This window comes from Lactuca virosa, chromosome 5 (genome assembly GCF_052849685.1).
Source record: "Lactuca virosa cultivar CGN04683 chromosome 5, Lactuca_virosa_CGN04683_v6, whole genome shotgun sequence".
NCBI classification, from domain to species: domain Eukaryota; kingdom Viridiplantae; phylum Streptophyta; class Magnoliopsida; order Asterales; family Asteraceae; genus Lactuca; species Lactuca virosa.
Window position 1 is genome coordinate 332,542,290 of NC_136430.1, and position 26,043 is coordinate 332,568,332.

General features: G+C 36.1%; 1 protein-coding gene across 1 annotated transcript; it reads left to right on the plus strand.

Annotated features, from left to right (window-relative positions):
• The first annotated feature begins 21,368 nt into the window (after window positions 1-21,368).
• LOC145111012 (clast3-like protein) lies at window positions 21,369-24,742 on the plus strand. Its single transcript, XM_079047311.1, has 7 exons — window positions 21,369-21,559; window positions 21,709-21,874; window positions 22,000-22,058; window positions 22,280-22,398; window positions 22,497-22,734; window positions 22,825-22,948; window positions 24,422-24,742. The coding sequence occupies exons 1-7, from the start codon at window positions 21,500-21,502 to the stop codon at window positions 24,499-24,501; spliced, it is 846 nt and encodes a 281-aa protein (XP_078903437.1). The 5' UTR covers window positions 21,369-21,499; the 3' UTR covers window positions 24,502-24,742.
• The last annotated feature ends 1,301 nt before the right edge of the window (window positions 24,743-26,043 follow it).

A 26,043-nucleotide genomic window follows, 5' to 3' on the forward strand; every position in this document is an offset into this window, starting at 1 on the left:
AAGTTACTTCTTATGTAAACATGTAAACAAGTAAATACAAGTTAAAACATTTTACATTGCATACAAGTTAATGCACATATCATCATTATGGCTTGACAACATCACTAGCATGCTTTGTCCTAATCATAATAGGCAAGTGTTTTCAAGAAAGCATGACATGCATCCATCACATATAATCATCACAAAACACTATTTTTTATCATGGCTCTAACACACCACTCACATCAAAAGAATAAGAATCTAGCATTTAAGCATCATAAATTCTCATACACATAATGGAACATAGTAAGAAAAAAAACATATCACATACATTAGGTGCACATGAAACCTAAATATCCTAGGTTCATTCCAATCGATCTAAGATATTAAATTCCCTAACCATGTACTTAAAAAACCACAAGATTAACTCACCTTTCTCAAAAAATGTGTGCTCTCTACACCTCAATTCTTGTAGGAACTAAGGTATCAAACTTCCCATGTTAAAACAAAATTAATGGATTACTAGAAGTTTACATGAATAAAGAATGGCAATATACTACCCAAACATGCAAATTAGTTATTTGGCCAGATTCTCAGATTTTGACCTAAAACAACAGCCTGTTAAAGCCACTTTAGCACCACTTAAAGCTGTAGAAGTTACAATTTATTTTCATATTCTAGTAGATTAGCCTTATATATGTTAAGAAAGTGCTCGCACAAGTCCATACAATTTTTTATATAATTTTCTATGAATTTTACAAAACTGCATATCTGTGCAACTAATTTATGACCAATCAGTGAAAAAAATGATTTTCACCTTGGTTAGAGACAACATCAGGTCCTGGGAAAAATCACAGAAAGACTAGACTCAAAATTAAAACATTGAGAGTTTAAGGATCCCCAATTTGACTCCTGGTGATTTTTCTATATGTTTTCCAAAAAGGGACAGAAATGGAGTTTTCCTGAATTTCCTAGCTTTGCATTTGAAGGGTTAGTTGACAACTTAACCCATGATCAAAATCAACTATAAAGATGAAAATTAAGTTCTTAATAGTAGCAACATGTCAAGAAGTTAAAATAACAATTTTAACCTCAAACCATGACTCCAAGTACGTTGCTTTTATGAAAAAACAAAGTTCATTGCTAAAAGAGAAACACGACTAGGGCTTGAGTTTCCTACACCATTAAGCCTCATATTAAGACTTATGGGATTACTTTTACCATGAAATAAGTGTCTTAACAGAGTGGTCAAGTCATTGATTAAGTAATTCATTAACAGGTTCACACAAGACTTAATCTAGTTAGATAACCGAGTGACCAAAGCTACATTAAGTCATGATTTAGGCTAGAAAATGAACCCATTATGATATACGAGTATAGGATAGAATACACACTAAACTTGGACTACGGGACAACCACAACCACCCAATAAGGTGGTGGTGTGGTGGCAGAATTGGACAACCATGGTTGTCGGTGGTGGAGTTGATAGAAAATCGAACCAAAACGAGAATACTACCCACAAGCCTTGGAAAAATACCTCAAATGTTGAAGAGTTGAGATATCCACCAAAACTCAGACCTAAGAAATCCGTTGACAGTGCCCTAGTTTCGCCGAAGGTCTGTCACTCGACGGAAAAAACCTGCTGTCGCCGACCCTCCTCACCTTTGCCTTCGGTTACCTCTTGTGATCTCTATTCTCACCCTCTCTTCCCTCATGGTCGTTTTATTTTCTTTTCTTCTAGTAGGTCACTCAAAAGCATCCCTAATCAATTGGATAATGCCCAAGAACGCACATATAAGTGGAAGGGAAACAACGAACGAGAACATTAAACCTGTCGATCATTCACATGCCTTGGGGGGTTATATCCTTTGTTTGCAATTGGTCCCTAAACTTCCAATCATCAATCCTATTTATCCTAAACCTAGATATCTTTACATTCCAGGTTTGTTTTAATGATAATATAACCCCTCCTTTTAAAACATATTAATGATTTATATTTACCTAATTTCCCACAAATCATTTAATTAAATTATATACCCATTAAATATAAATTACTTCTTTTATATTTTAATCAATATCGTTTTTTTTTATTTTATTTCAATTCATATGCTTCGAATCAAATTAAGTTTACAACTGCTAATATTCGTTTAATGAACAGTTAACGTCGTTTACGGGAGGATTTTTGGGTCGTTAGATGTCTAACCTAAACCATACTTATGGGGCATGACGCTTAACTATAACACTCGGTTCCAGGTATGGCATTATTTTAGAGTATGTATGGTAATCTTCTTTGGAAGCCACGACGTGGTGAAGCCTCACCACAACGTGGCGATGAATTTGGGCCGCGGGGTTTAATGAACCACCACGACTTGGTGATTGCGCCACGACGTAGTGGTGACTGTTGGGGGAAAACCCTAAAGTTTAAGGGTTGAGCCCTATTTAAAGATCCTTATCCCCCTTCTAGCCCCCTCCCATCAGCCTCTATTTCTCCAAATCGTCCCTTGCAACCCTAGAGCCAGTTTGTGAGTATAAGCCTTAAAAGTGTGAGTTTTTGGTGCTTATGAAGGAAAAAGGTGGTGGAAGACCTCATTGGGAGTCCAAGGCAAAGAAGATCCAGGAGTTTACCTTCCTCTAGCATCTCAAGGAGGCATGAAGTCTTCATCTTGATGAGTTTATGATTAGATCTATGGGTTTTTCCCTCTTTTCTCTTTTTCTTGTTGCCTTGGGTGGTTGAACTTCATAAAGCTTGCAACTTTATAAGTCTCCAGGCATTTGGATTTTTTGGCTCTTTGGATCTAGTCTAGATTTGAGTTTTGAGGGCAATGCATGGAATCTTGGCCTCTTTGTCCTATTTTGACCTAATAAGAGTTAAGACATGCATTGGACATGCATGTCTGAAAAAGCATCGACTTTTAAGGTGTTTTTGGAGTTAGAGACTCTCTTGTAGCTTTTTTGTCTAGTAACCCCATGGATTGGACGAGTATTGGTGAAGCCATGAAGTGTTTTGGATCTTAAAAGTCGAGATCTATACATTTTGGAGGGTTTTATTGGATAAAGTTAGAAACTTTATCCATTTAGACCCTATTTTGGACCAGATCTGAGTTGGAGACCTTTGGAATCGAATGAAGTGGCTGAATGCATTAAGCTGCTGAAAACCCTGTAACCACGACGTGGTCGCGGGTTGGTTGGCGACTGCTTTGTCGTATCCGGCACCACGACGTGGTACAAGGGTACCACGACTTGGCGGCTAGGCTAAGTTGACTTTCTTGACCTTTTGACCGTTTGGCCAAGTTTGACTTATAATGGGTTTTGGGGCATTTTGAGTTGTACTTAAGGAATTTTTCTGTTTAGGGGTTGATTAAAGCTGATATTGGGGCCGGGATCTAGTCAGCTATCGTTCAGTATTCGAGGTGAGTCTTCTCACCACACTCATGGGTCGAAGGCACCAAGGCCGACCCATTAATTGTTATGAAATGTTTAGTCATGGAATATGTAATGGTTGCTAGTGATTTATATGTGAATTATGTGAAAACTATGGGAGGAGCCCATGGCACTTGGCAAAACCATGGGAGGAGCCCGTGGCTCGGGGATATAAGACCATGGGGGTAGCCCATGACATTCCAAATGAAGACCATGGAGGGAGTCCATGGCAAACTTGTATGTATGTGTGTGTGGCATTATGTGATTATATGTTTCGTGTGTTTGGGGAAACACACTAAGCGTGTGCTTACAGTTTTGTTGGATGTTTCAAGTACTTATAGCTCTAAGGGCAAGGGCCCGACTTGATGGCACAACGTGCACTCTCCAATATTTTTCTCCACTAGTTATTATGGACACTTTGATCTTTCTAAATAATATGTTGATGTATTGGATCTTTGGAAACATGGTATGATGGGAATTTCTAATCATTAAATATGGATTGTTAATATTTAAATGAAAAAATTTACTTGAAATTTTGGGTTGTTACATTAGCCATCGGCAACAACCGTACTTGGGCAATTTATCTGATTTTTTCCTAATCATTGGACCTCATTGAAGGACTATTTAAAGAGTAGTGAACGAGGATTTGGTTAGTTGAATATTCATATGCATTGATTTCCATTTTAAACTTATTATCAATATTACACTGAAATGTTTTTGGAAAAAGGTTATTTTGAAATTAAATGTTTTAAAAAGGGTTTCAAATGATTTTTGGAATCTAACTCAGGAATTGGGTATCGTTATTCCCAATTCTGTACCATAGTTAAATTTTGGTATTACTTATTATGATCTCTAAGCCTAACCCATTATTATGACATGTACTCACAGATTAGAGATTGAAGACTTTTAGCTTACTTTTTTGGATATTTTGAGTGTCATGCATGTATGGTTCATTTGAACTTTGTTATGATATTATAATTGAAACCCTCGTATAATTAATATCTGATTTTAAAATTTTGTTATGTTTAGGATTAATTTTTCGTATTTGAACTTTAAAAACATTTTAATGGATCTTCTTAAGTTACTAAATTCTATTAGCCCATATGAGGGGAATCATCTAATAGAATTTTAAAATCATATGGGCTAATAGAATTTAGTAAAGCGGAGTCACCAGTACACTACTGGGCGTACTAGGTCCAGAAGGAAAGCCTAATATTTTGGAGAAAGGTGGCATACTAAAATAACAATAGAGTTCATTATTGTGTGTGCATTATGAAATTATTAATTCTCTTTTAATTAAACACTTTAATTATCTATTAATAAAGTCTATAAGAATTAATTGAACTATTCAATAAAAACATCAAGATGCTAAATCAAAATTAAAACAATTTAATTAATATTAAGTTATGAACCATGAGTTACACTTTTGAAAACTTTTCAAATAACTTTAGTTTTAGAATTCAATGTCTCATAAAAAAAACTTTTCAAATTCCAAAACTTGAGGGCAAGTTTTGTTACTCTTGAAAACTTTTGGATTCCATAACTTATGGAATTAATGGTTTTTTACGAATGAGACTTTTCACATCCATAACTTATGGAAGTTTCAAAACTCTTAAGATCATAACTTTTAAAAAGACTTTTGAGTTCCAAAATTTTATGACAAAATTTGTAACTCCTTAAAAAAATTTAGATCAAACTTTTAAAACAAATAAAATAATCATATCATTCTATCTTTTAATAAATTGACCTAATTCAACTATTGTAGTAAAATGACTCAAATTTTACAAATAATTAGTTTTTCATAAAATCAAGTAATTATCTTAAAATTTGACAAACTTCATGTTTTTTTTCCTTTGTTTTCAACTTTGATAATCAAACATTTGCATCAAATATAATAGAAAACAACCCATGGCTCTGATACCACTGTTGGGTTTTGGTATAATACAATATCTTATGGTGCACATACAACCCTAAATACCTTGGATCTATGTTTTCACTAATTATACATGCAAATGGTTTCCAAGGCATTAAACCTATAACTAGCATGCATTTGACATAAACCATATAAGATACTAGTTAGGGTAACATACCTTTTACGTGGCTTGAAGTCTTGATGTATTTGGCCTTAAGAGCTTAGCCCCAATAGTGTGGAAGCCTCAAATGAAGTCACAACACATCATGGACAAAGGTAGAACTTGAGAGAGAATTCCATGCACCCAAAAGCACCCATGAACTCCAAGAATGACTCATGTGGCGTTTTTGAGGCTAAGAGCATGTATTTATATGTGTGGATTCCAAGGGTCATGGGTATAACCCAAATCCATACCCATGGGTTTTATGATCCATGGTTCATGTGGCCCAACTCTATATGTATCCATACATAAACTTGGTCCAGCATGGATCATAAGCCCAACACATATAAATATAACTAATTATCATAATTAGTCCGCATAGATTTAATTAGTCTCTTTTGATCACTAAATTAATTCCAAATTAATTCTTGATCAATACTAATTAAAACATATGATTTCATATTAATATATTATAACTTATAATATATTAATAAACCATAATTAACCTTCTCTCAAAAGTCCATCCTAACAAATTGTCCTGATGATATGCAACCCAAATGGACCATGCTACTCTCGGGTCGAGTACATACCAATAATAGTTATGGGCTCAGAGTATGGAGGTAAACCCTGTGGTGTAGCATTGGTGGTGACCTTTTCATCAGAGTAGTTTGGCTGTTTGTCTGTTGTGAGGTATTTCTTGTACCATGGAGTCATTAGTGGAAGCTGAGATGGAAGAGACCTAGGAAGGTGCCTTTTTGAGTGTGGCATGCATTTAGAAGCAGTTTCAGGTGGCTAAGAGGAATATATCGGGGCGGTGGCCCTCGTTGTTATGTTGTGTATCGGTTGTGAGAGTGAGGTATTGTGATTTGATGATGATTCATGTGTTGGGAGGCTGGTCGAGGAATCAGAGACGAGGTGCGTGATAGTACATTACTTCCGGACCGAGAGTCAGGCTAATTCGGGACAGTGGGGTATCCGGTGGTATATCAATCTGAGGTTGCGGGATGAGTAGAGGCAGTCACGTTAGGAGAATTCTGAGATTCTTGTCTGAGTTATGGGATATTTGGAGTTGCTTGGTTTACATCGGGAAGATCATTGAGTGATTTTGTGGTACGTTCCAAGAGTCAAGTGTGATGTACCGAGTGAAACGGTCTATGGGGTAGATTGTTGGTATGTCGTCTGGTGATGGTTCGAACCCTGAGTGGGGGAGAAATGGGTATTGAATTGAGAGGATCAGCAATTCGTTCAAGTGCGGTTAGAGAACTGATTATGGAGATCTGTGGTGCGGACACACGAGACCTGGGTTATTAGTGGATGAGGAGAGGTGCAAGCTGGGATGATGTGCGAGTCTATGCGTAAGGTAGGATAAGTGAACCCACAGCAGGTGGCCGTCGGTCAGGGAATTTATTGTGGCTAGGGATCTTTCAGGTTTGCAAAAGTTGAGTTCGAGGCAGATGGGTAGCTGATTTCAGGGTGTAATAGTTGAGATTTGCAAGTATAGGTATAGATTGTGATCTATACTCCAGGAGGGGCAGCACTTGATTTGTCAACCAATTTCAGAGTCGGTATGAGTAGTTCGTATGGGCGGTGATCGGTAGAGGGTGGAGCTTCGGAATTTTCATCAACGTGTTTTCAGTCATTGATGATTCCTCCGTGTTTCAATTTGTGAGATTGGAGTATTTCGAGGTTCCGAGTATGATGCCGTAAGTGGAATATCAGTGTATGAGACAAGGCGTCGTGAGGTTTTGTGATAGCATACCGGGGTATCTCGGTATGACGCCCTAAATTTTGGATTATTTTGAGATTTAAGTTGCAAGTGGAGTACCGAGTGGCTACTATTCTGATGGGTTTTGCGCATTCTAACACTCCTAAGTGTACATGCAACCCTAAATACCTTGGATCTATGTTTTCTCTATTATACATGCAATTATGAACTTTCCAAGGTATTACCCTATCTAGCATACAATACTTGATACTTGGGTAATCAAATGGATAGAATACATACCTTTGTTTGATGTAGCTTGTCTCCATGAAGCTTGAGTGCCTAGTGCCCCAAGTGTGACACCTCAAATGGTTCACACAACACCAAATGCACATGGAATGACTTGAGAGAAATGGAACACTCCTTGAAATCGTCTAGCCCTCATATTCACACATTAGTGCACGATTTCTTGAGCCATGGGATTCTTTTATATGGTGGCTATTAGGGTTACACCATGTAACTCATAACTTTACCCATTCCTTATGCTCCATGGATTTTAACCTCCATGGAGTATCCATGGGTCACCCCATGGACTTAGTCCAACATAAGGAATCTTGGATCACAAGCCCACATATATAAGAATGAATGATTTACACAATCAACCCATATATTTAATTAGTCTCCTTTTGATCACTTAATTAATTCCAAATTAATTCTTGATCAATACTAATTAAATAACCTTATTAATATATTAGAACTTATAATATATTAACCAACCTTAAGTGTTATTTCTCTCATTATAGTCTATCCAAATGCATGATGCCATGCAACCCAAATGGACCATGCCGGGTCGGGTCAAGTCTTACCAATTATAGTTATGGACTTAGACATTAATCCAACAGTCTCCCACTTGGATAAGTCTAAAACTATTATTGCGTATGACTTTAGGAACCGATCAGCAATCGTAGCTCTCAAAAGCTTCTGTCGAACTCTGACCTTGTCGATGAACTCTGACCTTTGTCAATGACTTGTCCATTAGATAAGGGATCATATATTCCTCCATTCTAGATATCATATGGACTGAGACATGGATTATCAATCATTCTCTCTGTCCATTTGTTGTTTCCCGATTTCCGATTCATGATGACTGACTGATTGAACAAATCAAATCAGTCCTGGCTTGGCCAAGCACTCACATGTATCATCTTTAAATCATCGAGGGGCCCACAGATATCGCTTTTATCCCGAAGGTAAAAGGAATGGATAAACTTCGACTCATATGGCTTGTTCTACTACTTGTTGAATCATACACAAAGGCACGTTTTATAACATCGAGTTACCGAATGCGTTTTCGTGCAATCAATGTACAACCAACTCACAGTAACAACTCATATCTCTAGGTTTGAAGAATATAAGATATTATCGTCTCATGATCACTCGTGATAAAATCCATGAAGTGATTCAAATGAGCGCGGGTTGAATCCAATACTCAGAACTTATGAGCACTCATGAGTGTTGTAGCACCACTTTGTCCACCAACTTGGACCTCTACAAACCAACCCATGACAGTCTTGATTCATATCTACTTCCAACATATGACCGACTGTGGATGGTTTGAATAACTTAATCATTCAGGAAGAGCGACTTAGTTATTATGGAAGTCAAAACATGCAAAGTGAAACACAAGAATAAATGAATCAAATATGGTATCAAACCCTATGAATATAAATAAACACTTTTATTTATCACCATACTGATTACTCATTATTCATTGTTTCGGTTTTATCAACTTTATACTTGAATTAAAAACACTAGTTGTCCCATGCTCCAAGCATGTACACTATGTTTTTCTTAAACAATAGCTTTGCCATACACCAAGTATGCACTCTATGTTTATGCACTCTATGTTTGTCTATGATCCTTACTTTGTGAAATAAACCAATTGAACATAATTTCAATGATTCTAATTTCACACTCCCAAATCCTTATCGAAAAATGTGAGAATTTCAAATTCCTATCATTTATCGAAATCTGTTTAGATTTTAAACTTATATGCACTGACCCTCCTGTAATGAATATGTACAAAGTCACAAAGACTTGTCAACAGTCATTATAAGGTATTCCAATGGAGATCAACTCCATGGAAACTAAGTCTCATATTCAAAGTACATTGCTTTGGACATGCTTCTTGCATTAAGTTTTCTAATCTTACACATATAACTTCCACCTATGGAGACAACTCCATATTCTCATTTTGACTATCACTTCTGAATAAGAGATGCCTCTTTTCAGAATATGTCAATATGGTCCTTCCAAAATTAGCACTATACTTCCAACTGTACCTGAGCAACCAATCTTTGGTAAACCTCAGATTGTCCTCGACAATTGCTTAATCATTTTAGTCATATCCAATTCTAGACCTTTTCCCTTCTTAATACCTCTGGGCATTTGGAAAAATTTAGAAATGACAAATATTATAGCACATGCAATCGATCCTGTACCCAAAGCAAATGGTACACGATTCATGATGTCTCACATAAAGACATGATTCTAGACCAGTCTTTTGCTACAATATTTTTTATTTGCCATGTTTTCAAAATTTGACTATGAAGAGGGATGCCGTAATCATAATCGAATTTTGAGAACGCAATATATAGAATTTCCTTAAGTTGAACCAATCCAACATGAAATTCATATATATATATATATATATATATATATATATATTCTTGACTAAGGATGATTAAGGTCTCAATCTAAGCCTTCAGAACTGAAATGAAGTATATCCTCTCCCTTAATTATAGCAAAACAACTTTTTCAATCCCTGCAGCCTCACGAATTGAAACTTTTGTTTTCTATAATTAACATTGCTAACTTGCAACACTAACAATAATTATCATGCTCCCACTAACATGATGATTATTAGCATAACACTTATGCTCCCACTAGCTTTGACATGTACTCAGAAATCAGCTGGACTTCTAGAAATCAATACTTTATTGACTTCCTTACCAAAGTTCAGATTTCTGATACGAGATGCTTTGATAAAACTTTATCAAAATCATACACCTTTCCTTAGACAGCATGCATGTGTGTCTAAACAATTTCAGAACTATGAAAAGGGATGCCGTAATCATAGTCTCAATTGTTTAGACCTTTTGCCATCTGCTTCAAATCTACTTGGTGGAAGTGTTTCCTCACCATCATTTTCATGAATCGGAGAGAAACCTTATGACCCTTAGATTTTATGGTGTATGTGTTCTTATCCATGTGAATCGTCAAAACCATAGTCACAAGACAAGGATAATGACAAATCTAAACTCATATGGACTGAACTTATGCAATCTTAACTTCTTGCCACCTGGCAGTACAGGGCCTGCCATTGCTTCCAAGTTGTTATGCAACCAATTGAGAACTTTCAGAACTCCTATGCAAAGCCAACTTTAACTGGAATGGGCACAGAATATGTCAACATGATAGGTTATAAACCTCAAGTCGTGTGCTAGTGAAGAACCTCAGGTTTTATTCTTGATTAGTTCTTGAAATTCTTTTTAGGATCTTTAAGACGCCCACTGTCCTCTTGACATATAATACTATCTTGCCAAATATTCAAGAGATAGTGCGGATTCTTTATCAAGATAAACACTTCACACAATTGGCCTTAGTTGGTCTTTGTTTAATCCAAAACATCACAACTTACCAACTTCAAATGTACAAGAGTAGGACACTTTTACTCTTACATTTGACAAGTGTTATAAACCTTTCTTTAAGATATGCCACTCAACTTATAGTCTTGGAGTATGACTCTAAGACTTGTTTTGAAACGAAGTATGACTCATCTCCTTGATTTAACCATTTCAACAATTCATGACTCCTCTTCTTAGTCATAAGAATGCACTAAGATGTCCTTAGAAGACCAATTGTGATGTGGTTCTTAAATCATTAATATGATCACAAAACATGATACAAAAGTACTCTCCCATCTTTCAGATTTGAGAAAACTTTTATCTTTCTGCCTAATTTGATTCTTCTCATTCGTTCTGCCATACATTGAGACTTTTCCAATGTTTCAGAATTATACTTAAACTTGTAAGTATAACCATATTTACTAAACTTTAGTAAATCAAATAGTCTTAACGAGCTTTGTGGTGGACATGACCAGTGCACAAGAATGTGTACTCGATCCCTTTAGTCCTTCACTTGACTCACACATCCATGTGAACAAGTAATTAGTCTTGATTTTCCAATGCTTGAAAGTTCTCATTCATCATACTATTCAACTTGCATGATTCCAAGTTTCGGTCCAATTGAAACTTGGGCGATGAGGAACTTTCCTGATTTGGTAAATTTAGACACTACCACAAATGAAAGAATCAAATCCATTTTCCAATATTGCTGTCAGTGGAATCATATAAGCAACAATTTTCCACAAATACCATTGTAAGGATACTTCAAATAAATAAAATTAAACAATTTTCTTTTATTTTAAACTTTGCGGAAAAACTTACCCTTACAATCCACATGGAAAATTGTTGTTATCTATTCCTTGCTCAAAATTCTGATGTGATCGAAATCCACCTTCGCGATCATAATCAACATATACTTCCTTTAAGATTTCTCTCTATTCTTTGATTCTTAAAACATCAACATGTGACCCAGTCACATCATGTAATGAGGATCTCAGAATAGAACTTAACAGAGTTAGATAATGGGCTCTACCTGATGTAGAGTCAAACTTATTGACTTTAACATCCTTAGGTAAATTTGGCAGCTTTGCAATCAACGCCCCTTCCTTTGGCAAAATAAACATATGGACCCTTTGGTAATGGGACTATCTCAGACTTAGCCTTTCTCTTTACCATTTGGTCAACCGGGTTGACTATGGCCAATCCCTTTCCATTGGGAAGAGAATGCTTTTTCTGGATTTCCAGTGTCACCATTGTCACTGTCCATAAAGTTTTTGGGAAGTTGATCTTCTAATCAAATTTGCTTTACTATCGTTCCAAATCATTGCCGATTCAGCAGCACCAAGCAAATAGATATGATCATTAAGGTTCATGTCATAGTCTGTTTCATAGTAGTCCCAAAGGAACTCACTATGTGACTTAGAAAGTGATTGAACATCCAACTTTCTCAAGACTTTGACACCCAACTCTCTCAGCTTGTCAATATGTGACTTCATCTCTAAGATGTGATCACACATAGACCTTGCTTGCCATTAGGGCTTGAGTGACCTTGAACTTGTGGGTTAGGGAGAATAATTGGAGGAGGTGGAGGAAGTAAAGTTCCAAGAGATTTGGGAAGATCATAGATGTCTGAACTAGACATCTTTTGGGAGATATTCAAGATAGTTGATCTAAAGTCCTTAATATAACACCCAATATGAAATATTAAGGCTAGGATCCAACAACCTATTTATAACTGGAAGAGGGATGCCGTAATCTGAGTTATAAAATAGTTGAAGGTAGGTAAATGACGATTTACCAATTTCCACCATGAAAAACGAAATAATGTAATTAGGTTTTTAATTGGATTTGAAACTCCTAGATCTTTTGATATTCATTGAACTTTTCAATGGCATGTTTCAATCTCGAGTGTGCCCTTCAGGTTTTGTGACTGGGATGCCGAGGATCACAAAACAAGGTGTGAAGTAACCATGCAAATATACTTGGTACCCTTAATATTTACCCCTCAATCGATGTGTCGGTTAACCAAACGAGCTCCACCGATACTATGATAAATATTAAGTTACCCTTTGCCTACTTTGTTAAATCCAGGTTAGTGTGCCGGTTAACCACACACGCTCCACTAACGGTTTAAACAAAGTGCAAAGTGTAATTTCATGGATTAGCACCTTATTCACATTTTCCTAAGTAACTAAGATTGGGAATTTATAAGTGTTTAGTTACTTAGTATTTATCATTAATACTTTTAATGAAGGGAGAATTATAGTCCTTGTCCTACCCGTTCGGCTAACGACCCTCCACCAGTCAAGGAAGCGGTGGGTGAGAGTGGATACCCATTAAACTGCCATTTTATAGGCAGTAACCTTATACCCCCTTATAGACCGGCTTCGTGAATGAGGCCTACTAACGGTAAGACTGACTTGCTCTTATACATATATTTATTATTAACTTATAATACTATAAAGTATAAGGGTTGAATTTTAACTTTTAAAATTCTAAGGGCTAACTTGGAATTAAAGTATTCATGGGGAAAACTTTACAAATTCCAAAACTTGAGGGCAAGTTTTGAAAATATTCAAAACTAATTAATTCCATAACTTATGTGTTTAAAGTAGTTTTAATTAAAAAAAAACTCTTCAAGTTCCATAACTTGAGGACAAGTTATGGAAGACTTTAAACTAATAAAAGAATGTAACTTTTCTTTATTTTTGTAACTTATGGAACTAATTAAGGTTACACATTTTATCATTTAATGAAGTGACTCTTGAACCTCCATAACTTGAGGACAAGTTATGGAGTCATAAAACCATTTAATGAGGACAAGACTCTTCATTTTTGTAACCATTGCCAACTTTTTATGAGTTTTATGAAACTTAAATGTGACTTTTCATATAACTTGAGGACAAGTTACAAAAACACATTTTAGAATCAACTCTTAGATTAAAATGGATTGAAAACACATAATCAATTAACTTTTCTATTAATCTAATAAACTCATATGAACAAAGATAATTCACATCAAATTTTTTTTCAAGTAATTAGCATAATTTTTAAACTAATACAATTCGATTTTTCAGCTAATTTTGCAAGTATAACAAGAAAACAAGCCTTGGCTCTGATACCACTGATGGGTTTTACGCATTCTAACACTCCTAAGTGTACATGCAACCCTAAATACCTTGGATCTATGTTTTCTTTATTATACATGCAATTATGAACTTTCCAAGGTATTACCCTATCTAGCATACAATACTTGATACTTGGGTAATCAAATGGATAGAATACATACCTTTGTTTGATGTAGCTTGTCTCCATGAAGCTTGAGTGCCTAGTGCCCCAAGTATGACACCTCAAATGGTTCACACAACACCAAATGCACATGGAATGACTTGAGAGAAATGGAACACTCCTTGAAATCGTCTAGCCCTCATATTCACACATTAGTGCACGATTTCTTGAGCCATGGGATTCTTTTATATGGTGGCTATTAGGGTTACACCATGTAACTCATAACTTACCCATTCCTTATGCTCCATGGATTTTAACCTCCATGGAGTATCCATGGGTCACCCCATGGACTTAGTCCAACATAAGGAATCTTGGATCACAAGCCCACATATATAAGAATGAATGATTTACACAATCAACCCATATATTTAATTAGTCTCCTTTTGATCACTTAATTAATTCCAAATTAATTCTTGATCAATACTAATTAAATAACCTTATTAATATATTAGAACTTATAATATATTAACCAACCTTAAGTGTTATTTCTCTCATTATAGTCTATCTAAATGCATGATGCCATGCAACCCAAATGGACCATGCCGGGTCGGGTCAAGTCTTACCAATTATAGTTATGGACTTAGACATTAATCCAACATATTCCAGTGGGAACCCATCAGTTAATTGTCGCAGAGCGAGTCTGTCTAATGGTGTGCCTGTGTTGAGAAAAGTGCCTGGCTTATGAGAATTTACATCAGGAGTGGGGTAGCATGAGTTGAGTGGGTGTGTGCACCTATCTATGCTAGTTTGTGGAGCATGAGTTAGTGAACTCAGTGTAGTGATAACTTGATGACGAGATTATGAGGTGATAAAAGAGCGAGTGGATCCGGGTGGTAGTAATTGCGTGGAATTATCAGGAGAAACCACGGAGAGAGCCCATGGCGAGTCAGTGAGCGAGAGGGTGTTGTAAGACTACGGGGAGCCGTAGCATCCATGAGTTAGTGGGAGAGACTGTCGTGATACTACGAGGAGCCGTAGTATTCACTGGATAGCGAGAGAGTGTTGTGATACTGCGGGGAGCCGTGGTGCTCACTAGTCAGCGAGAGAGTGTCGTGATACTGCGGGGAGCCGTGGTGCTCACTAGTCAGCGAGAGAGTGTCGTGATACTGCGGGGAGCCGTAGTACTCACTGGTTAGCGAGAGAGTGTTGTGATACTGCGGGGAGCCGTAGCATTCACGAGTCAGTGAGAGGGTGTCGTAAGTCTACGGGGAGTCGTAGCATGCATGAGTCAATAAAGGAGCGTATTAAGACTACGGGGGGGGGGGGGGGGGGGGGGAGGGGGGAACCGTAGCACTCAGTAGTCGATAAGAGAGAATACTGTTCAGCGGGGAGCTTTAGTATTCACTAGTATGAGTATGACGCAGAGGAGTTCTTAGGCTTGGGTAGCCTTACCACTTGAGTCTTCGGGAACCTGGTTGCCGAACCAGGGGCGAGACTGAGATCTCCGTGACGGTCGAGAATCGTTATATCCCTGGGATGAGGAGGGATTATCATAATCGGAAAGAGTTGGAGAGATGGTGTGAGCATAAATTTGTGAATCTTGAGTCAAGAGTTGAGTACCAAATTGGAAATAAGTGATTCCAATTCTGCTGTTGAATCAGACTCTCGAGTTGAGTCTGGATCCATTCGTGTATTGAGAAGGCGAGATGAGGTTTCAGATTCGTGGATGGGTTTCATTTTGAGGGGTATTCACCTCCATCTGATGTCTTAGCCCGTAGTGGGTCAGTTTCGTTGGTATGGGAAGAACCGCGAGACGCGTGAAGCCGGTAAGTGGTAGACGACAGAGGTCGGAGGTGAGACAACTTTAGAAGAGGTTATATTATTCTCTTGGGGTAAAGCGAACTTCGTGACTTGTGTGTCACGATGAGTCGAGATAGTTATTGTGAGAATGAAGCCGGTAAGCCGTTTTATTGGGTGTGCAGTGGGTAACGTTTAGAGGTTCAACTTTTGGGTCGGAGTTGACCTGGTGCTCAGTGTTGGAAGGGACAATTGAGAGGAGCTGGGGCTTATGATTAAGGGTGTCAAAGGATTGTTTCGAGTTGTCTCGACCGCTTTCTTGTGTCTGAGGACAGAGTTTTGAGGACCATTTCTTTAGAAGAGTTTTGATAGCTGTTCAGGCGGTGGGTCCTTAGTGGGTTATGACCTTTCCGTTCTTCTTGATTTCGACCGGAACGATTAGAGAATCAGGATTGGTAGGATGTTCTTAGAGTCTGTTAGTCGATGAGCGATTAACATGATGATATTTTGTGAGGGTGGTCTGGCAGGGTGACAGACTACTAGAGTTTTCAAGTTCCGGAGAGTCAGATCGGGTACTGCAGCGGCAGAAGGGTCAGTCCTTCTTCGGGGCCATGAGTTTCTGTTGGGTTCAGGTGTATTTGAAAGAGGTTGTTGTTTGATATGAGGTCCTTTCGGTGGAGCTTCTCGGGTTATTGGGTTCGATCTATGTGTTGATAAGGAGCGATTTCGATGGCGAAATCTAATTCAAGTGGGGGAGAATTGTAACACCTTGTTTTGAATCGTCCGTGATTAGGTTTCGTGGGCTGCAAACCGAGCATGAGGAAGCCTCGGGGTTGAGACGAGTTGCTAGAAGCGTAGGGCATCTCGACTCCTTTTCGGGGGTATGAGGTTCATTAGAATCGGAGTTATATCGAGAAAGCTAGGGAAGTTTGAAGTTGTGGCAGGATGAGTCCCTTATTTTAGAAAGGTGATAGCTGAGTATGCTGGGCGTACATGTGAGTGCGCTTAGCGTACTCATGTGCATGAAATTAAAGCGGAGTCACCCAGTACGCTGGGCGTGCTAGGTCCAAAAGGAAACCCTAATATTTTGGAGTGCCCCTATTTAAGGAACATTATGTCCTCATATCCAGCCACCATTTCCAGATTTCAACTCTCTCAAAACCCTAATTCCCGTTCTTTGATCTTGAGTGTCTATTGTGAGCTTATAAGTATTCTTGTGGGATTTTTGGTAGTGAAGAAGGAGCATGGAAGAGAATAGAGTTGGAGTCCAGGCTTTGGATCTGAGCTTTTCTGTGGATGAAGCATCATCTGAAGGTATAAAGCTCAAAGCTTTCCCATCCTTTTGATTTGTGCATGTTATGGTCCATTTTAGGGTTTTTGGTCCCAAAGCTTGAAGCTTTATGAGTTGTTGCACTCCAGAGCCTAATGTTTGTCCTTTAGAATATTTCTAGTGGAGAGGATCCATAAAAATGAGGTCTTGGACGTTGGTATCAAGCCATACATGAGTTATGAGCTTTTTGAGATAAGAGAGTGAGTGTTTTGTGTGCTTGTGACCATATCAGCCATGCAAAGGCTTAAAGTCACTAACTTTATGGAGTAAGAGCTATTAGGGAGTCCAGATCTGAGAAATGAGCTAAGGTCTTAACGAGTTAAGACCAAGAGAATGGACTAAGCAAAACTGGGCGTACGCCCGACGTAATTCCAGTACGCCCCGCGTACTGGGTTGGTGTCCCTGATCAGATTCATGCATGCTAGTGTACGCTGAGCGTACCAAGGGAAGTACGCCCAGTGTAACCTCTCTGAGAGCTTTTTGGTCTGAATTTATTATTGGGCCTTAAGGGTTGGGCCTGGATCTTTGGGCTTGTGTATTAGTGACTTTGAGTAGAGAAATATTATATTGTGCTTTGGGCCCTTGAGTTGGGCTTGCCATTTAGATTGAGAATTGGGCCTTGGGAGAGCCCATTTATTATTGGTCCTTGGTGGGCCCAATGGGTTCTAGGTCATTGATGGGCTGGTTAGTGGACTACCTTTAGACCTAATGAGTGAGAGTATGGACTTAGTTTCTAATTGGGATAATTGTGGGTTTGGCACAGAGTTAGTGGCCGGTGCGTAGCAGCAGCGTTTATAGGGGTTGTTCATCATCCGAGGTGAGTCTTCTCACTATACTTACCATGAGTGGTATCCTTGTGTGACTGAAATGTTTTATGTGCTTATTTGTGTATTGTGATACTCTGCATTGTGTCTCTGTGATTTATGCCGAGTATTGTTATTATGAGCTTATTGGGTTAGGACCGGAGGGTCCACCTGAGTTCTGGGACCGGAGGGTCCCACTGAGACACATTGACCGGAGGGTCTTATCTGAGTATAGCCATGAGAGGCTACTGAGATGTGTGTGGTATTTTGGGGAACTCACTAAGCCTCGTGCTTACCGTGTTATGTGTTATGTGTTTCAGGTTTTCTCAGGATTGCGGGAAGGCACCGGCTCGATTGTACACACTAGAGAAAGAGTTATGTTTTGAGGATCCTGGATTATTAAACAAACAATTATGGAGATGAGTTTTGTAAAATAAATAAATGAGATTTTGTGAAATACGTTACGAGATTTATATGAATTTAAAATGAAAAATTTGTTTGGAAATTTACGGTGTTACAGTCGTCACCAGGCAGTTAGTTAACATGGGAATGATTCTCCCAGTTATAGGAGGCCACGTATCACACTCATTGGATGAGGTCCCCACGATCCATTAGTAACAGGCATAAAAATATCTCTTCTGCCTCAAGGAAGAGATCCATCTTCTCCCTCACGAGTTTTACCTTAAAATCCTCTCTATCTCTCTCTCTCTCAGAAAACTAACTTGATCGTCGGAGTGACGTCCCGGGAGAACACCCAGACGTCCTTTAACGATTCTTCTGTGTTGTGTTCTCAGGAAATCTTCCAGGACTGATCCATCATCCGACATCCAAATCCATGTAGAGCATGTCACAACACTAGCACTAATCCACTTAATTTAGATATACAAAATGTTGGTCCATATATTGTGAAGCCATTATTGAAAATTTAAGGCGATTTGATTATTAAATCTACGGGAAAAAACAAACACTGCATGTGGGTCTTCAAAACCAAGAATGACATTTGCTATTTGTTTTGCTTTGCATATCTTATTTAGGTGGCGTGTAAATGAGAGAACAAAATGGAGGGGTATTTATACTGTTGTCTTACCTGGCAACTAAATAGTTATTTGAAATTCGAATAATATGATAAATATAAGTTAGTATATGGTAGTTATCAAACCATATGATTAGATACATATCAAGTCTCTCGACTTTTTATTTCTAAATAAGCCATCTTACTATCGGTGAATTAATAAAGTAGTCCCTTATTTATTGTCCTTGTTTTTTAGATACTTGGATTGTACTTTGTGTATAACCCAATATGTCATTGTATCATCAACAATGCTAATAACTTGTTATGACAGCAGAGACATTCCAACAAAATCCCATTTACGCATGGTACAACAACTATATAATATCACTAAAAATGGTTTGTATCTTCAATTTAACATCATGATCAAGTCAACATAGGGTATGCCATCCATGACAAGTACTAAAATCAAAACCGGAAGATATGAAATAGTCCTATATGTAAGTGATTAAATATTTCATTATTCTTAATATCCATATGAATACCAGACATGAAATGATGTCAATATCAAAGTGTTCAATATTATGTTTCTTGATAGAGATTTGTGGTAACCACAAAACTAAATTGCACAATTGATCTAACATCACACAGTTTAATCATGGCCATGCATTTAGTGTTAGTGTCGATTAATCATGTGGCTCATTGATATATCTCTTACCTCGAGGTAAAAAGATCAAATAAGCTACTACATATACCTCACCCACTCATCATGTCACACGTGAACATTCATATATGGCTTCAATTTACGAACAATGTTAGAGAATGTTAAAACATATCAGACTATAAATCTTATGCATCTTCGCTTTTAGGACATAAGATATTACCATATTAGAATTACATGTGACATGATCCATAACGTAATCTCCAAGTGCGATTCATTTCAATACCTTATCTTTATCAAGTACATATAAAGTACATATGGGTGTAGTTGTATTACTATGCTATATCAATCTTTATGGATAATTAATTAACCCCTTATAATAGTCTTAATTCACTACTTCATCGTTATAAAGAACGACTAATTATGGAAGTTTTCAATCAACTAGTTTACATGGAAGTAAATAAACATATGAATGGAACATAAAAACGTACTAATGAAAATATATGCTCATGACGTACACTAAAATCTCAACATAATAATCATTACATAAGATTAGATATCAATTGAGCGCTCATTTTTTTAATAAGAACACAAATCCTAACCACGAAAAAGAATCATCTCAATCACTTTGGTAACTAGCATTAATGTAATCCTTTAAACTAAGCTTTTCACCTCCACCAAAACAAGAACATTTCTTTCGTTATTACTAAACACTTAAGGATTTTCTTGATCGCCACCTAATGATTTTTACCAAGACTAGCTTGATATCTACTTGTCATACCCAATGCACACATTACATCATGTTTCATACATATGATGACATACATGATCAATCCCACAACTGAAGTATACGAGACTAGACACATCTTATTTATCTCCTGAGTGAAACTAGCACTAGGACACTGAGCTATGCTCAATGTCAGTGGAATTAGGACACATCTTATCTAGCTCAATGGAACTATGACATCTTATCTAGATCTCATTCTTTCAGCCATGCGTCTTGAATCTCTTAAAGACTTTATCCATGTATGTTGTCTAGCTCAATGGATCTTCTAGATTGATATTTATAAATCTTGTAACCATATAATGAAAACCAAATGATATTTCCAAAAATTTAATTTATGAACTTTATTCGAAATTTACATTACATCTTCAGAATATATCATTTCCAAAGAACCTTTTTGTTAGCAAGCAAATTCAAAAAAATCATTTTCAAAAACCATAATAATATGCTGATATTTTCACAATAGGTAGTTACAATGTAAGATTATTATTATTATTAGTGTGGTTACTCAGGTTGTGCTAGAGGTGCACAAAGGAAATGAATTTCTTTTCTAACTAACACAAAACCGGACCTTTTTTTTTTTTTTTTTCTATAATCCGTTCACTCAAAACTGAACCATTAGTTTGATATAGGTTTTAGAAAAATTGCGAACAAGTTTTTTACCTAGTTTCCGTATTTTGTAACCAAACAGATTTTTAACTGAAAATAATCAATTTCTTTTAAATACAACCAAATCAGTTAGGTTTTAACCAAAAACCGAAATAAAAAATGTTGGTCAAAAACCTAAACCGGTTTTAACATGTGTTTGTGCACCTCTAGGTCATGCATTTTTGAATTATATATGTGGGCCGCAACCCGACCCAGTTTGAATGTTTGAGCCATAACCCAAGAAACACAGAATACGTCCTCAAACAAACTTGTGTAGGAGACTAGGAGCTACTTGTTCAGCAAGAACGCACGAATTCATACAAACGGACAGTGATCTACTAAATTTCTTCTAATTTGATACGCTAAGGTTTTCTAATCCGATGGAGCTGAATCTTGAAGAAGGCAAGCACCTCTACGATGAATGCTCAACGTTAATCCTGGTTTGTTCTATTCGTTTCCCGCCTAGGGTTCAACACTTTGTATTTGCTTGTCATTGTTGTTGTTTGTAACTTAAAAATCATAGAAGTTGAGGTTGCGTGTTATCCAATTTATGGCGTTAATTATCATTTTGGTGGATTGATTAATTTAGCCGGCGTTATCGATTGGAAACGTGGGGCAATTGGCGGTGGATCTTTTGATAGCTTCGACGAAAGCTGAGCGAATTGGTTACCTCGATGATCCAAACGTTCTTCCTTGTGTAGGAAATGATGCTTATACCCCTGCCCCTCAAGGCGACCTTGCTCTCCCTCTTGAAGGTTGTAGTTCAGTTTTTTTATCTGTTCATCTTTGCATCTGTTCATTTGCTGCTTCACATGTTTGACAAGATGTTATTCAATAGTGTACTTACTCTCTTATCATAAGTTTTACTTCTGCTGTGCAGCTTACGAGTCACCTTCTAATGCATTGACCCTAATCCAACAAAGATCACCAGTTGTTAAGGTAAGCTTTGCATCTTTATGCCATTGAGTTGTTTATATAAACTGTGTGTGTGTTTATCCATATAAGAAATTACTTTGTGGTTTTCATCAATGTACACACTTAGGTTTCAGTGAAGTGTGATAGCTTGTCATCTTCCTCTTTAGCCTATGGCTACACAACTTGTATTGAATAATGATTTTGATTTGCTGAAATAATTGTGTCCTGATTGGCTATCTAAACAGGGGATGATGGTTGAGTTTGCTAAAAATCTTGCTGATTTTGCTGTTGCTTGTGGAAAGAAGCATATTGTAATCCTCTCTAGCTTAGACTTTGGCAGATGGCAGACAATTGATATGTCAAGGTATTAAATGATTCAGTGTTTTAGCAAATAATTTAGTTACCCTAAGTGTAAGAAGAGCGAAACTTAGTTTCTATTTAATGACATTGTCACTATTTCAGTGGTTTGCAGATTTATTACCTCTCTAATGCAAAAGTAGATGGAGCAGATGATAACTGTGAAAAACTAGGGTTTAAAAGAATGAAGGAATATGATCCTACTCAAAAACTATGGAAGTATCTCAATGATTTAGCTGAAGGTAATGCTACTGAAGATGATATTTCATCTCTTGAAGATGATCTTGGAGAAGAAGACTACTATCCAAGTCTTCCTTTTGCTGCAATGTTTTCTTGTTTCAAAGTAATCCTCAAATACCATTTTGCTAATCAACCAATTCAGTTCATGATTTAAAAATGGTAATTTAATTGACAATTTTTTTATATTGTTTAGGCCAAAGGTTTGAAGGTGACCTGCTTGTTATGTTATTGCTCTGAAGGAGATAACATTTCTGATGCGTTTCATTTAGCAGAGGCAGCATGTAATCTTGTGGGACAAAGCCCTGAATCCTTTAAAGGTGATTTTTGATTTTTTTTTAATATTACATTTATTTACTTCTGGATATACATCAAAAAGTTGGTTCACATACTGTTTTTGGAAGGAGCATTGGAATCTGTCAAAGGAATTGGAATTAAGGAATCATAATCTGTCACACATTTGTTGGCAGGAAATGAAATGGAATTCAATTATAAAAATTTAGAGATGTTTTTTTTCTATATTTACATAGTTTTTGTTTATTGTAAATATATAATTGTTTTTTTTTTTAAACTAGGGTTACTTTCCAAAATGTTTTCAATTTGCCAACAAACGCATTTTATTTTTTTAAAAGGGTAACCAACTCATGTAACCAATTTTACACTTTTGGCCTAGATTTTAACTTTTGTTGCGAATTTGGTCCAAACATTAAGTTTTATTACGAATTCATCCCAAATTTAATTTTTCTACAACTTTTTAAAGACTTTTTTAGAATTTTTATAACTTTTTAAATACTTTTTTATAACATTTAAAAATACTTCCGTTAAAGATAAGTCGTATGACAGTGAAAAAGAAGTTCAAAAAAATGTAAAAGACGTTTAAAACTTTGTATTAAAAAATTGGAAAAAAAGTTTATAAACTCCCTAGTTAAAATGTATAAACAAGTTATAATTTTTTTAAAAACATTTACAAAATACTTTTGGTTAAAAGCAGGTGTATTAAAATTGTATGAAAGTAGAGAAAAATTCAAAAAGTTATAACCCAAGTTTAAAAAGTTGTATTAAAATTTGTAAAACACTTCGTAATGCATGGATGAGTTCTAAAAAAGCTTTTAAACAGTTGTAGAAAATTAAATTTGTAAGTTAAACTAAGAAAAAAATCATAAAAAAGGTTGTAAATTGTAAAGTTTTCTGAAAAGGTCTTAAAAAACTTATAGAAAAATAAATTTGTAAATAAAATTGAATTTTGGTATGAATTTGTAATAAAATTTGATATTTGGACCAAATTTGTAACAAAATTTAAAATATGGGCCAAAAGTGTAAAATTGGAAAGAGGTGATTTGTTCAATTTGAGTTATCAGGTAAACATACTGAAAACCTGAAGACATTTTGAAAAGTTTCTTTAAAAAATCCAGTGATTACCCTTTTAACTATTTCAGTAATATCATAAAAAGAAATAAGAATGAAATTGAACCCCTTCCACCCTCCCCTAGGAATTGTGAAATCCATCAAACATGGAATTGAATTCCATCCATTTGGCAACCAAACACGCCATGGAATGGAATCCAAATCTTTCATGTGTTCGGTTTGTTGGTAGGAAATAAAATGAATTAAATAATAAAGACATAACTATCATTCATAATTCTGTTTGTATGTAGAACTCGAAAGAATCCTATGAAACTGAATTCCATCTCTTTTGCAACCAAACCAAACAGAATGGAATCTCGAATTCCAATTCCGTTAACAAAACATGCCCTAAATTGATGCACTGATATGTTGTTGTTGTTGTTGTTTAGGAAATGAAGGTGGTAGATGGGTGATTCCATTTTCATGGCAGAGCGTTTATGGGCCACCTCCAGATATGTCACTCTTCTAGTCACCATGAACTTTGCTCATGTTATTATCTTAGCTGTAAGTAGGACCCAAATCTTTTGTTTTTGATTTTATGCTGTGACTATGTATGTGTCTTGTTTAATGAATACCGAATACAAAAATGGAAGAGAACATGTCAAATGACCCAATTAATTAGTTGCTTATGATAGGATGCCAGCTTGTTGTGATATACTATGATTTAAAAAAAAAAATTTTGAAATGCTAATGTCATAATTTTGATGAAATTGACGAGTATTTATGGATGTATTTATGTTGAGAGATTTCTCATCTAAAATGTTTGGATGTGCAATAAAGCTAGAGGTGGATCCGATAAGTTGGATGGGTAGGTTTACTTGAATAAAGCTCTTTTGTATAATTTTAGTGTATAAAACTGAATCCTATACCTTAATACTAGGTGGATGTCTATATGCTAAATTATGTAAAATATTAATAAATATACGTTTTAATTTTGTTTTATTGTTATTAACTATGAAAATAATAATTTTTATTTTATATTAAAAAGTTAATATAAAGCAGTGTTATTATCTTCAACAAGACAATATAAATTTGGAAAATAGTTGTAATATTAACTATAGAAAACTGCAAAAGTGGTCGTCGTAGTTTTCATTTTTTTTTTTTTTTTTAAATTAGGGTCCAAAAAAAGTTTCAACTTGTAAAAATGATTCTTATTTGAGTGTTTAGTCTCTAAAACTAACAATGGTTAAAATAAGTTGCATTGAACCTTATTCATTCTACAACCTAGGCCAAACTACGGTTAACATCAATCTAAGAACTTGATTCTGCATAACGACCTAAAAATAGTGACAGAAAAATAAGAAGAGGAACATGGGTATAACAACGAATTCTATGCCCCATTTGCAAGTACGTTACGTTGAGCTTCTTGAACTTTTACAAATTCATCAAATTGAATAGAAGCCTCAACCAGATTATAACTCTTGTAGATCTTTTATTTTGTTAGAATTGGTATCAGACCCATACTTGTTAAAGATGAATGATGTATTGATTTATTGCGGATGGTGGTTCATGTAATTGTGTTAAATTATGAAATTTAGGGGCAAGATGACCCGATAATAATATGTTATGTTCAACAATATTAGAATAAAATTATTGAAATATATGATTGATTGATTAACATACAAATGTTGTTCTAGTTTCACATGAACTGTTTTCTTCTACATACTCTAGCAGGAAAAATTAAATCATCTTCATGGAGGTCATAAAGGTAATTCCAAAGTATTTGAAAGAGAAAATTAGAAAAAAAAAATCACAAACTCTGTGGTGTAATTAAGATATATATATATATATATATATATATATATATATATATATATATATATATATATATATATATATATATATATATATATATCAATTTGATGAACGAGGTTGGTCGTGCTGGTGTCAATCATCATCACCGGAGAAGACCTCCGAGAAATATGCCCGAAAGAATGGGAGGGGTGGGTTGGCCGTTTGGCTAAGTCTAAACATTGGGATGGGTATAACTTAAATAATATAAAAAGAGAAA

Bases quoted from the DNA above. Each gene is read 5' to 3' on its own strand.
- LOC145111012 (XM_079047311.1), top strand. From the start codon at position 21,500: ATGGAGCTGAATCTTGAAGAAGGCAAGCACCTCTACGATGAATGCTCA. The intron at 21,560-21,708 runs GTTTGTTCTATT...TGATTAATTTAG, and splicing joins AATGCTCAACGTTAATCCTG to CCGGCGTTATCGATTGGAAA. The intron at 22,399-22,496 runs GTATTAAATGAT...TCACTATTTCAG, and splicing joins CAGACAATTGATATGTCAAG to TGGTTTGCAGATTTATTACC.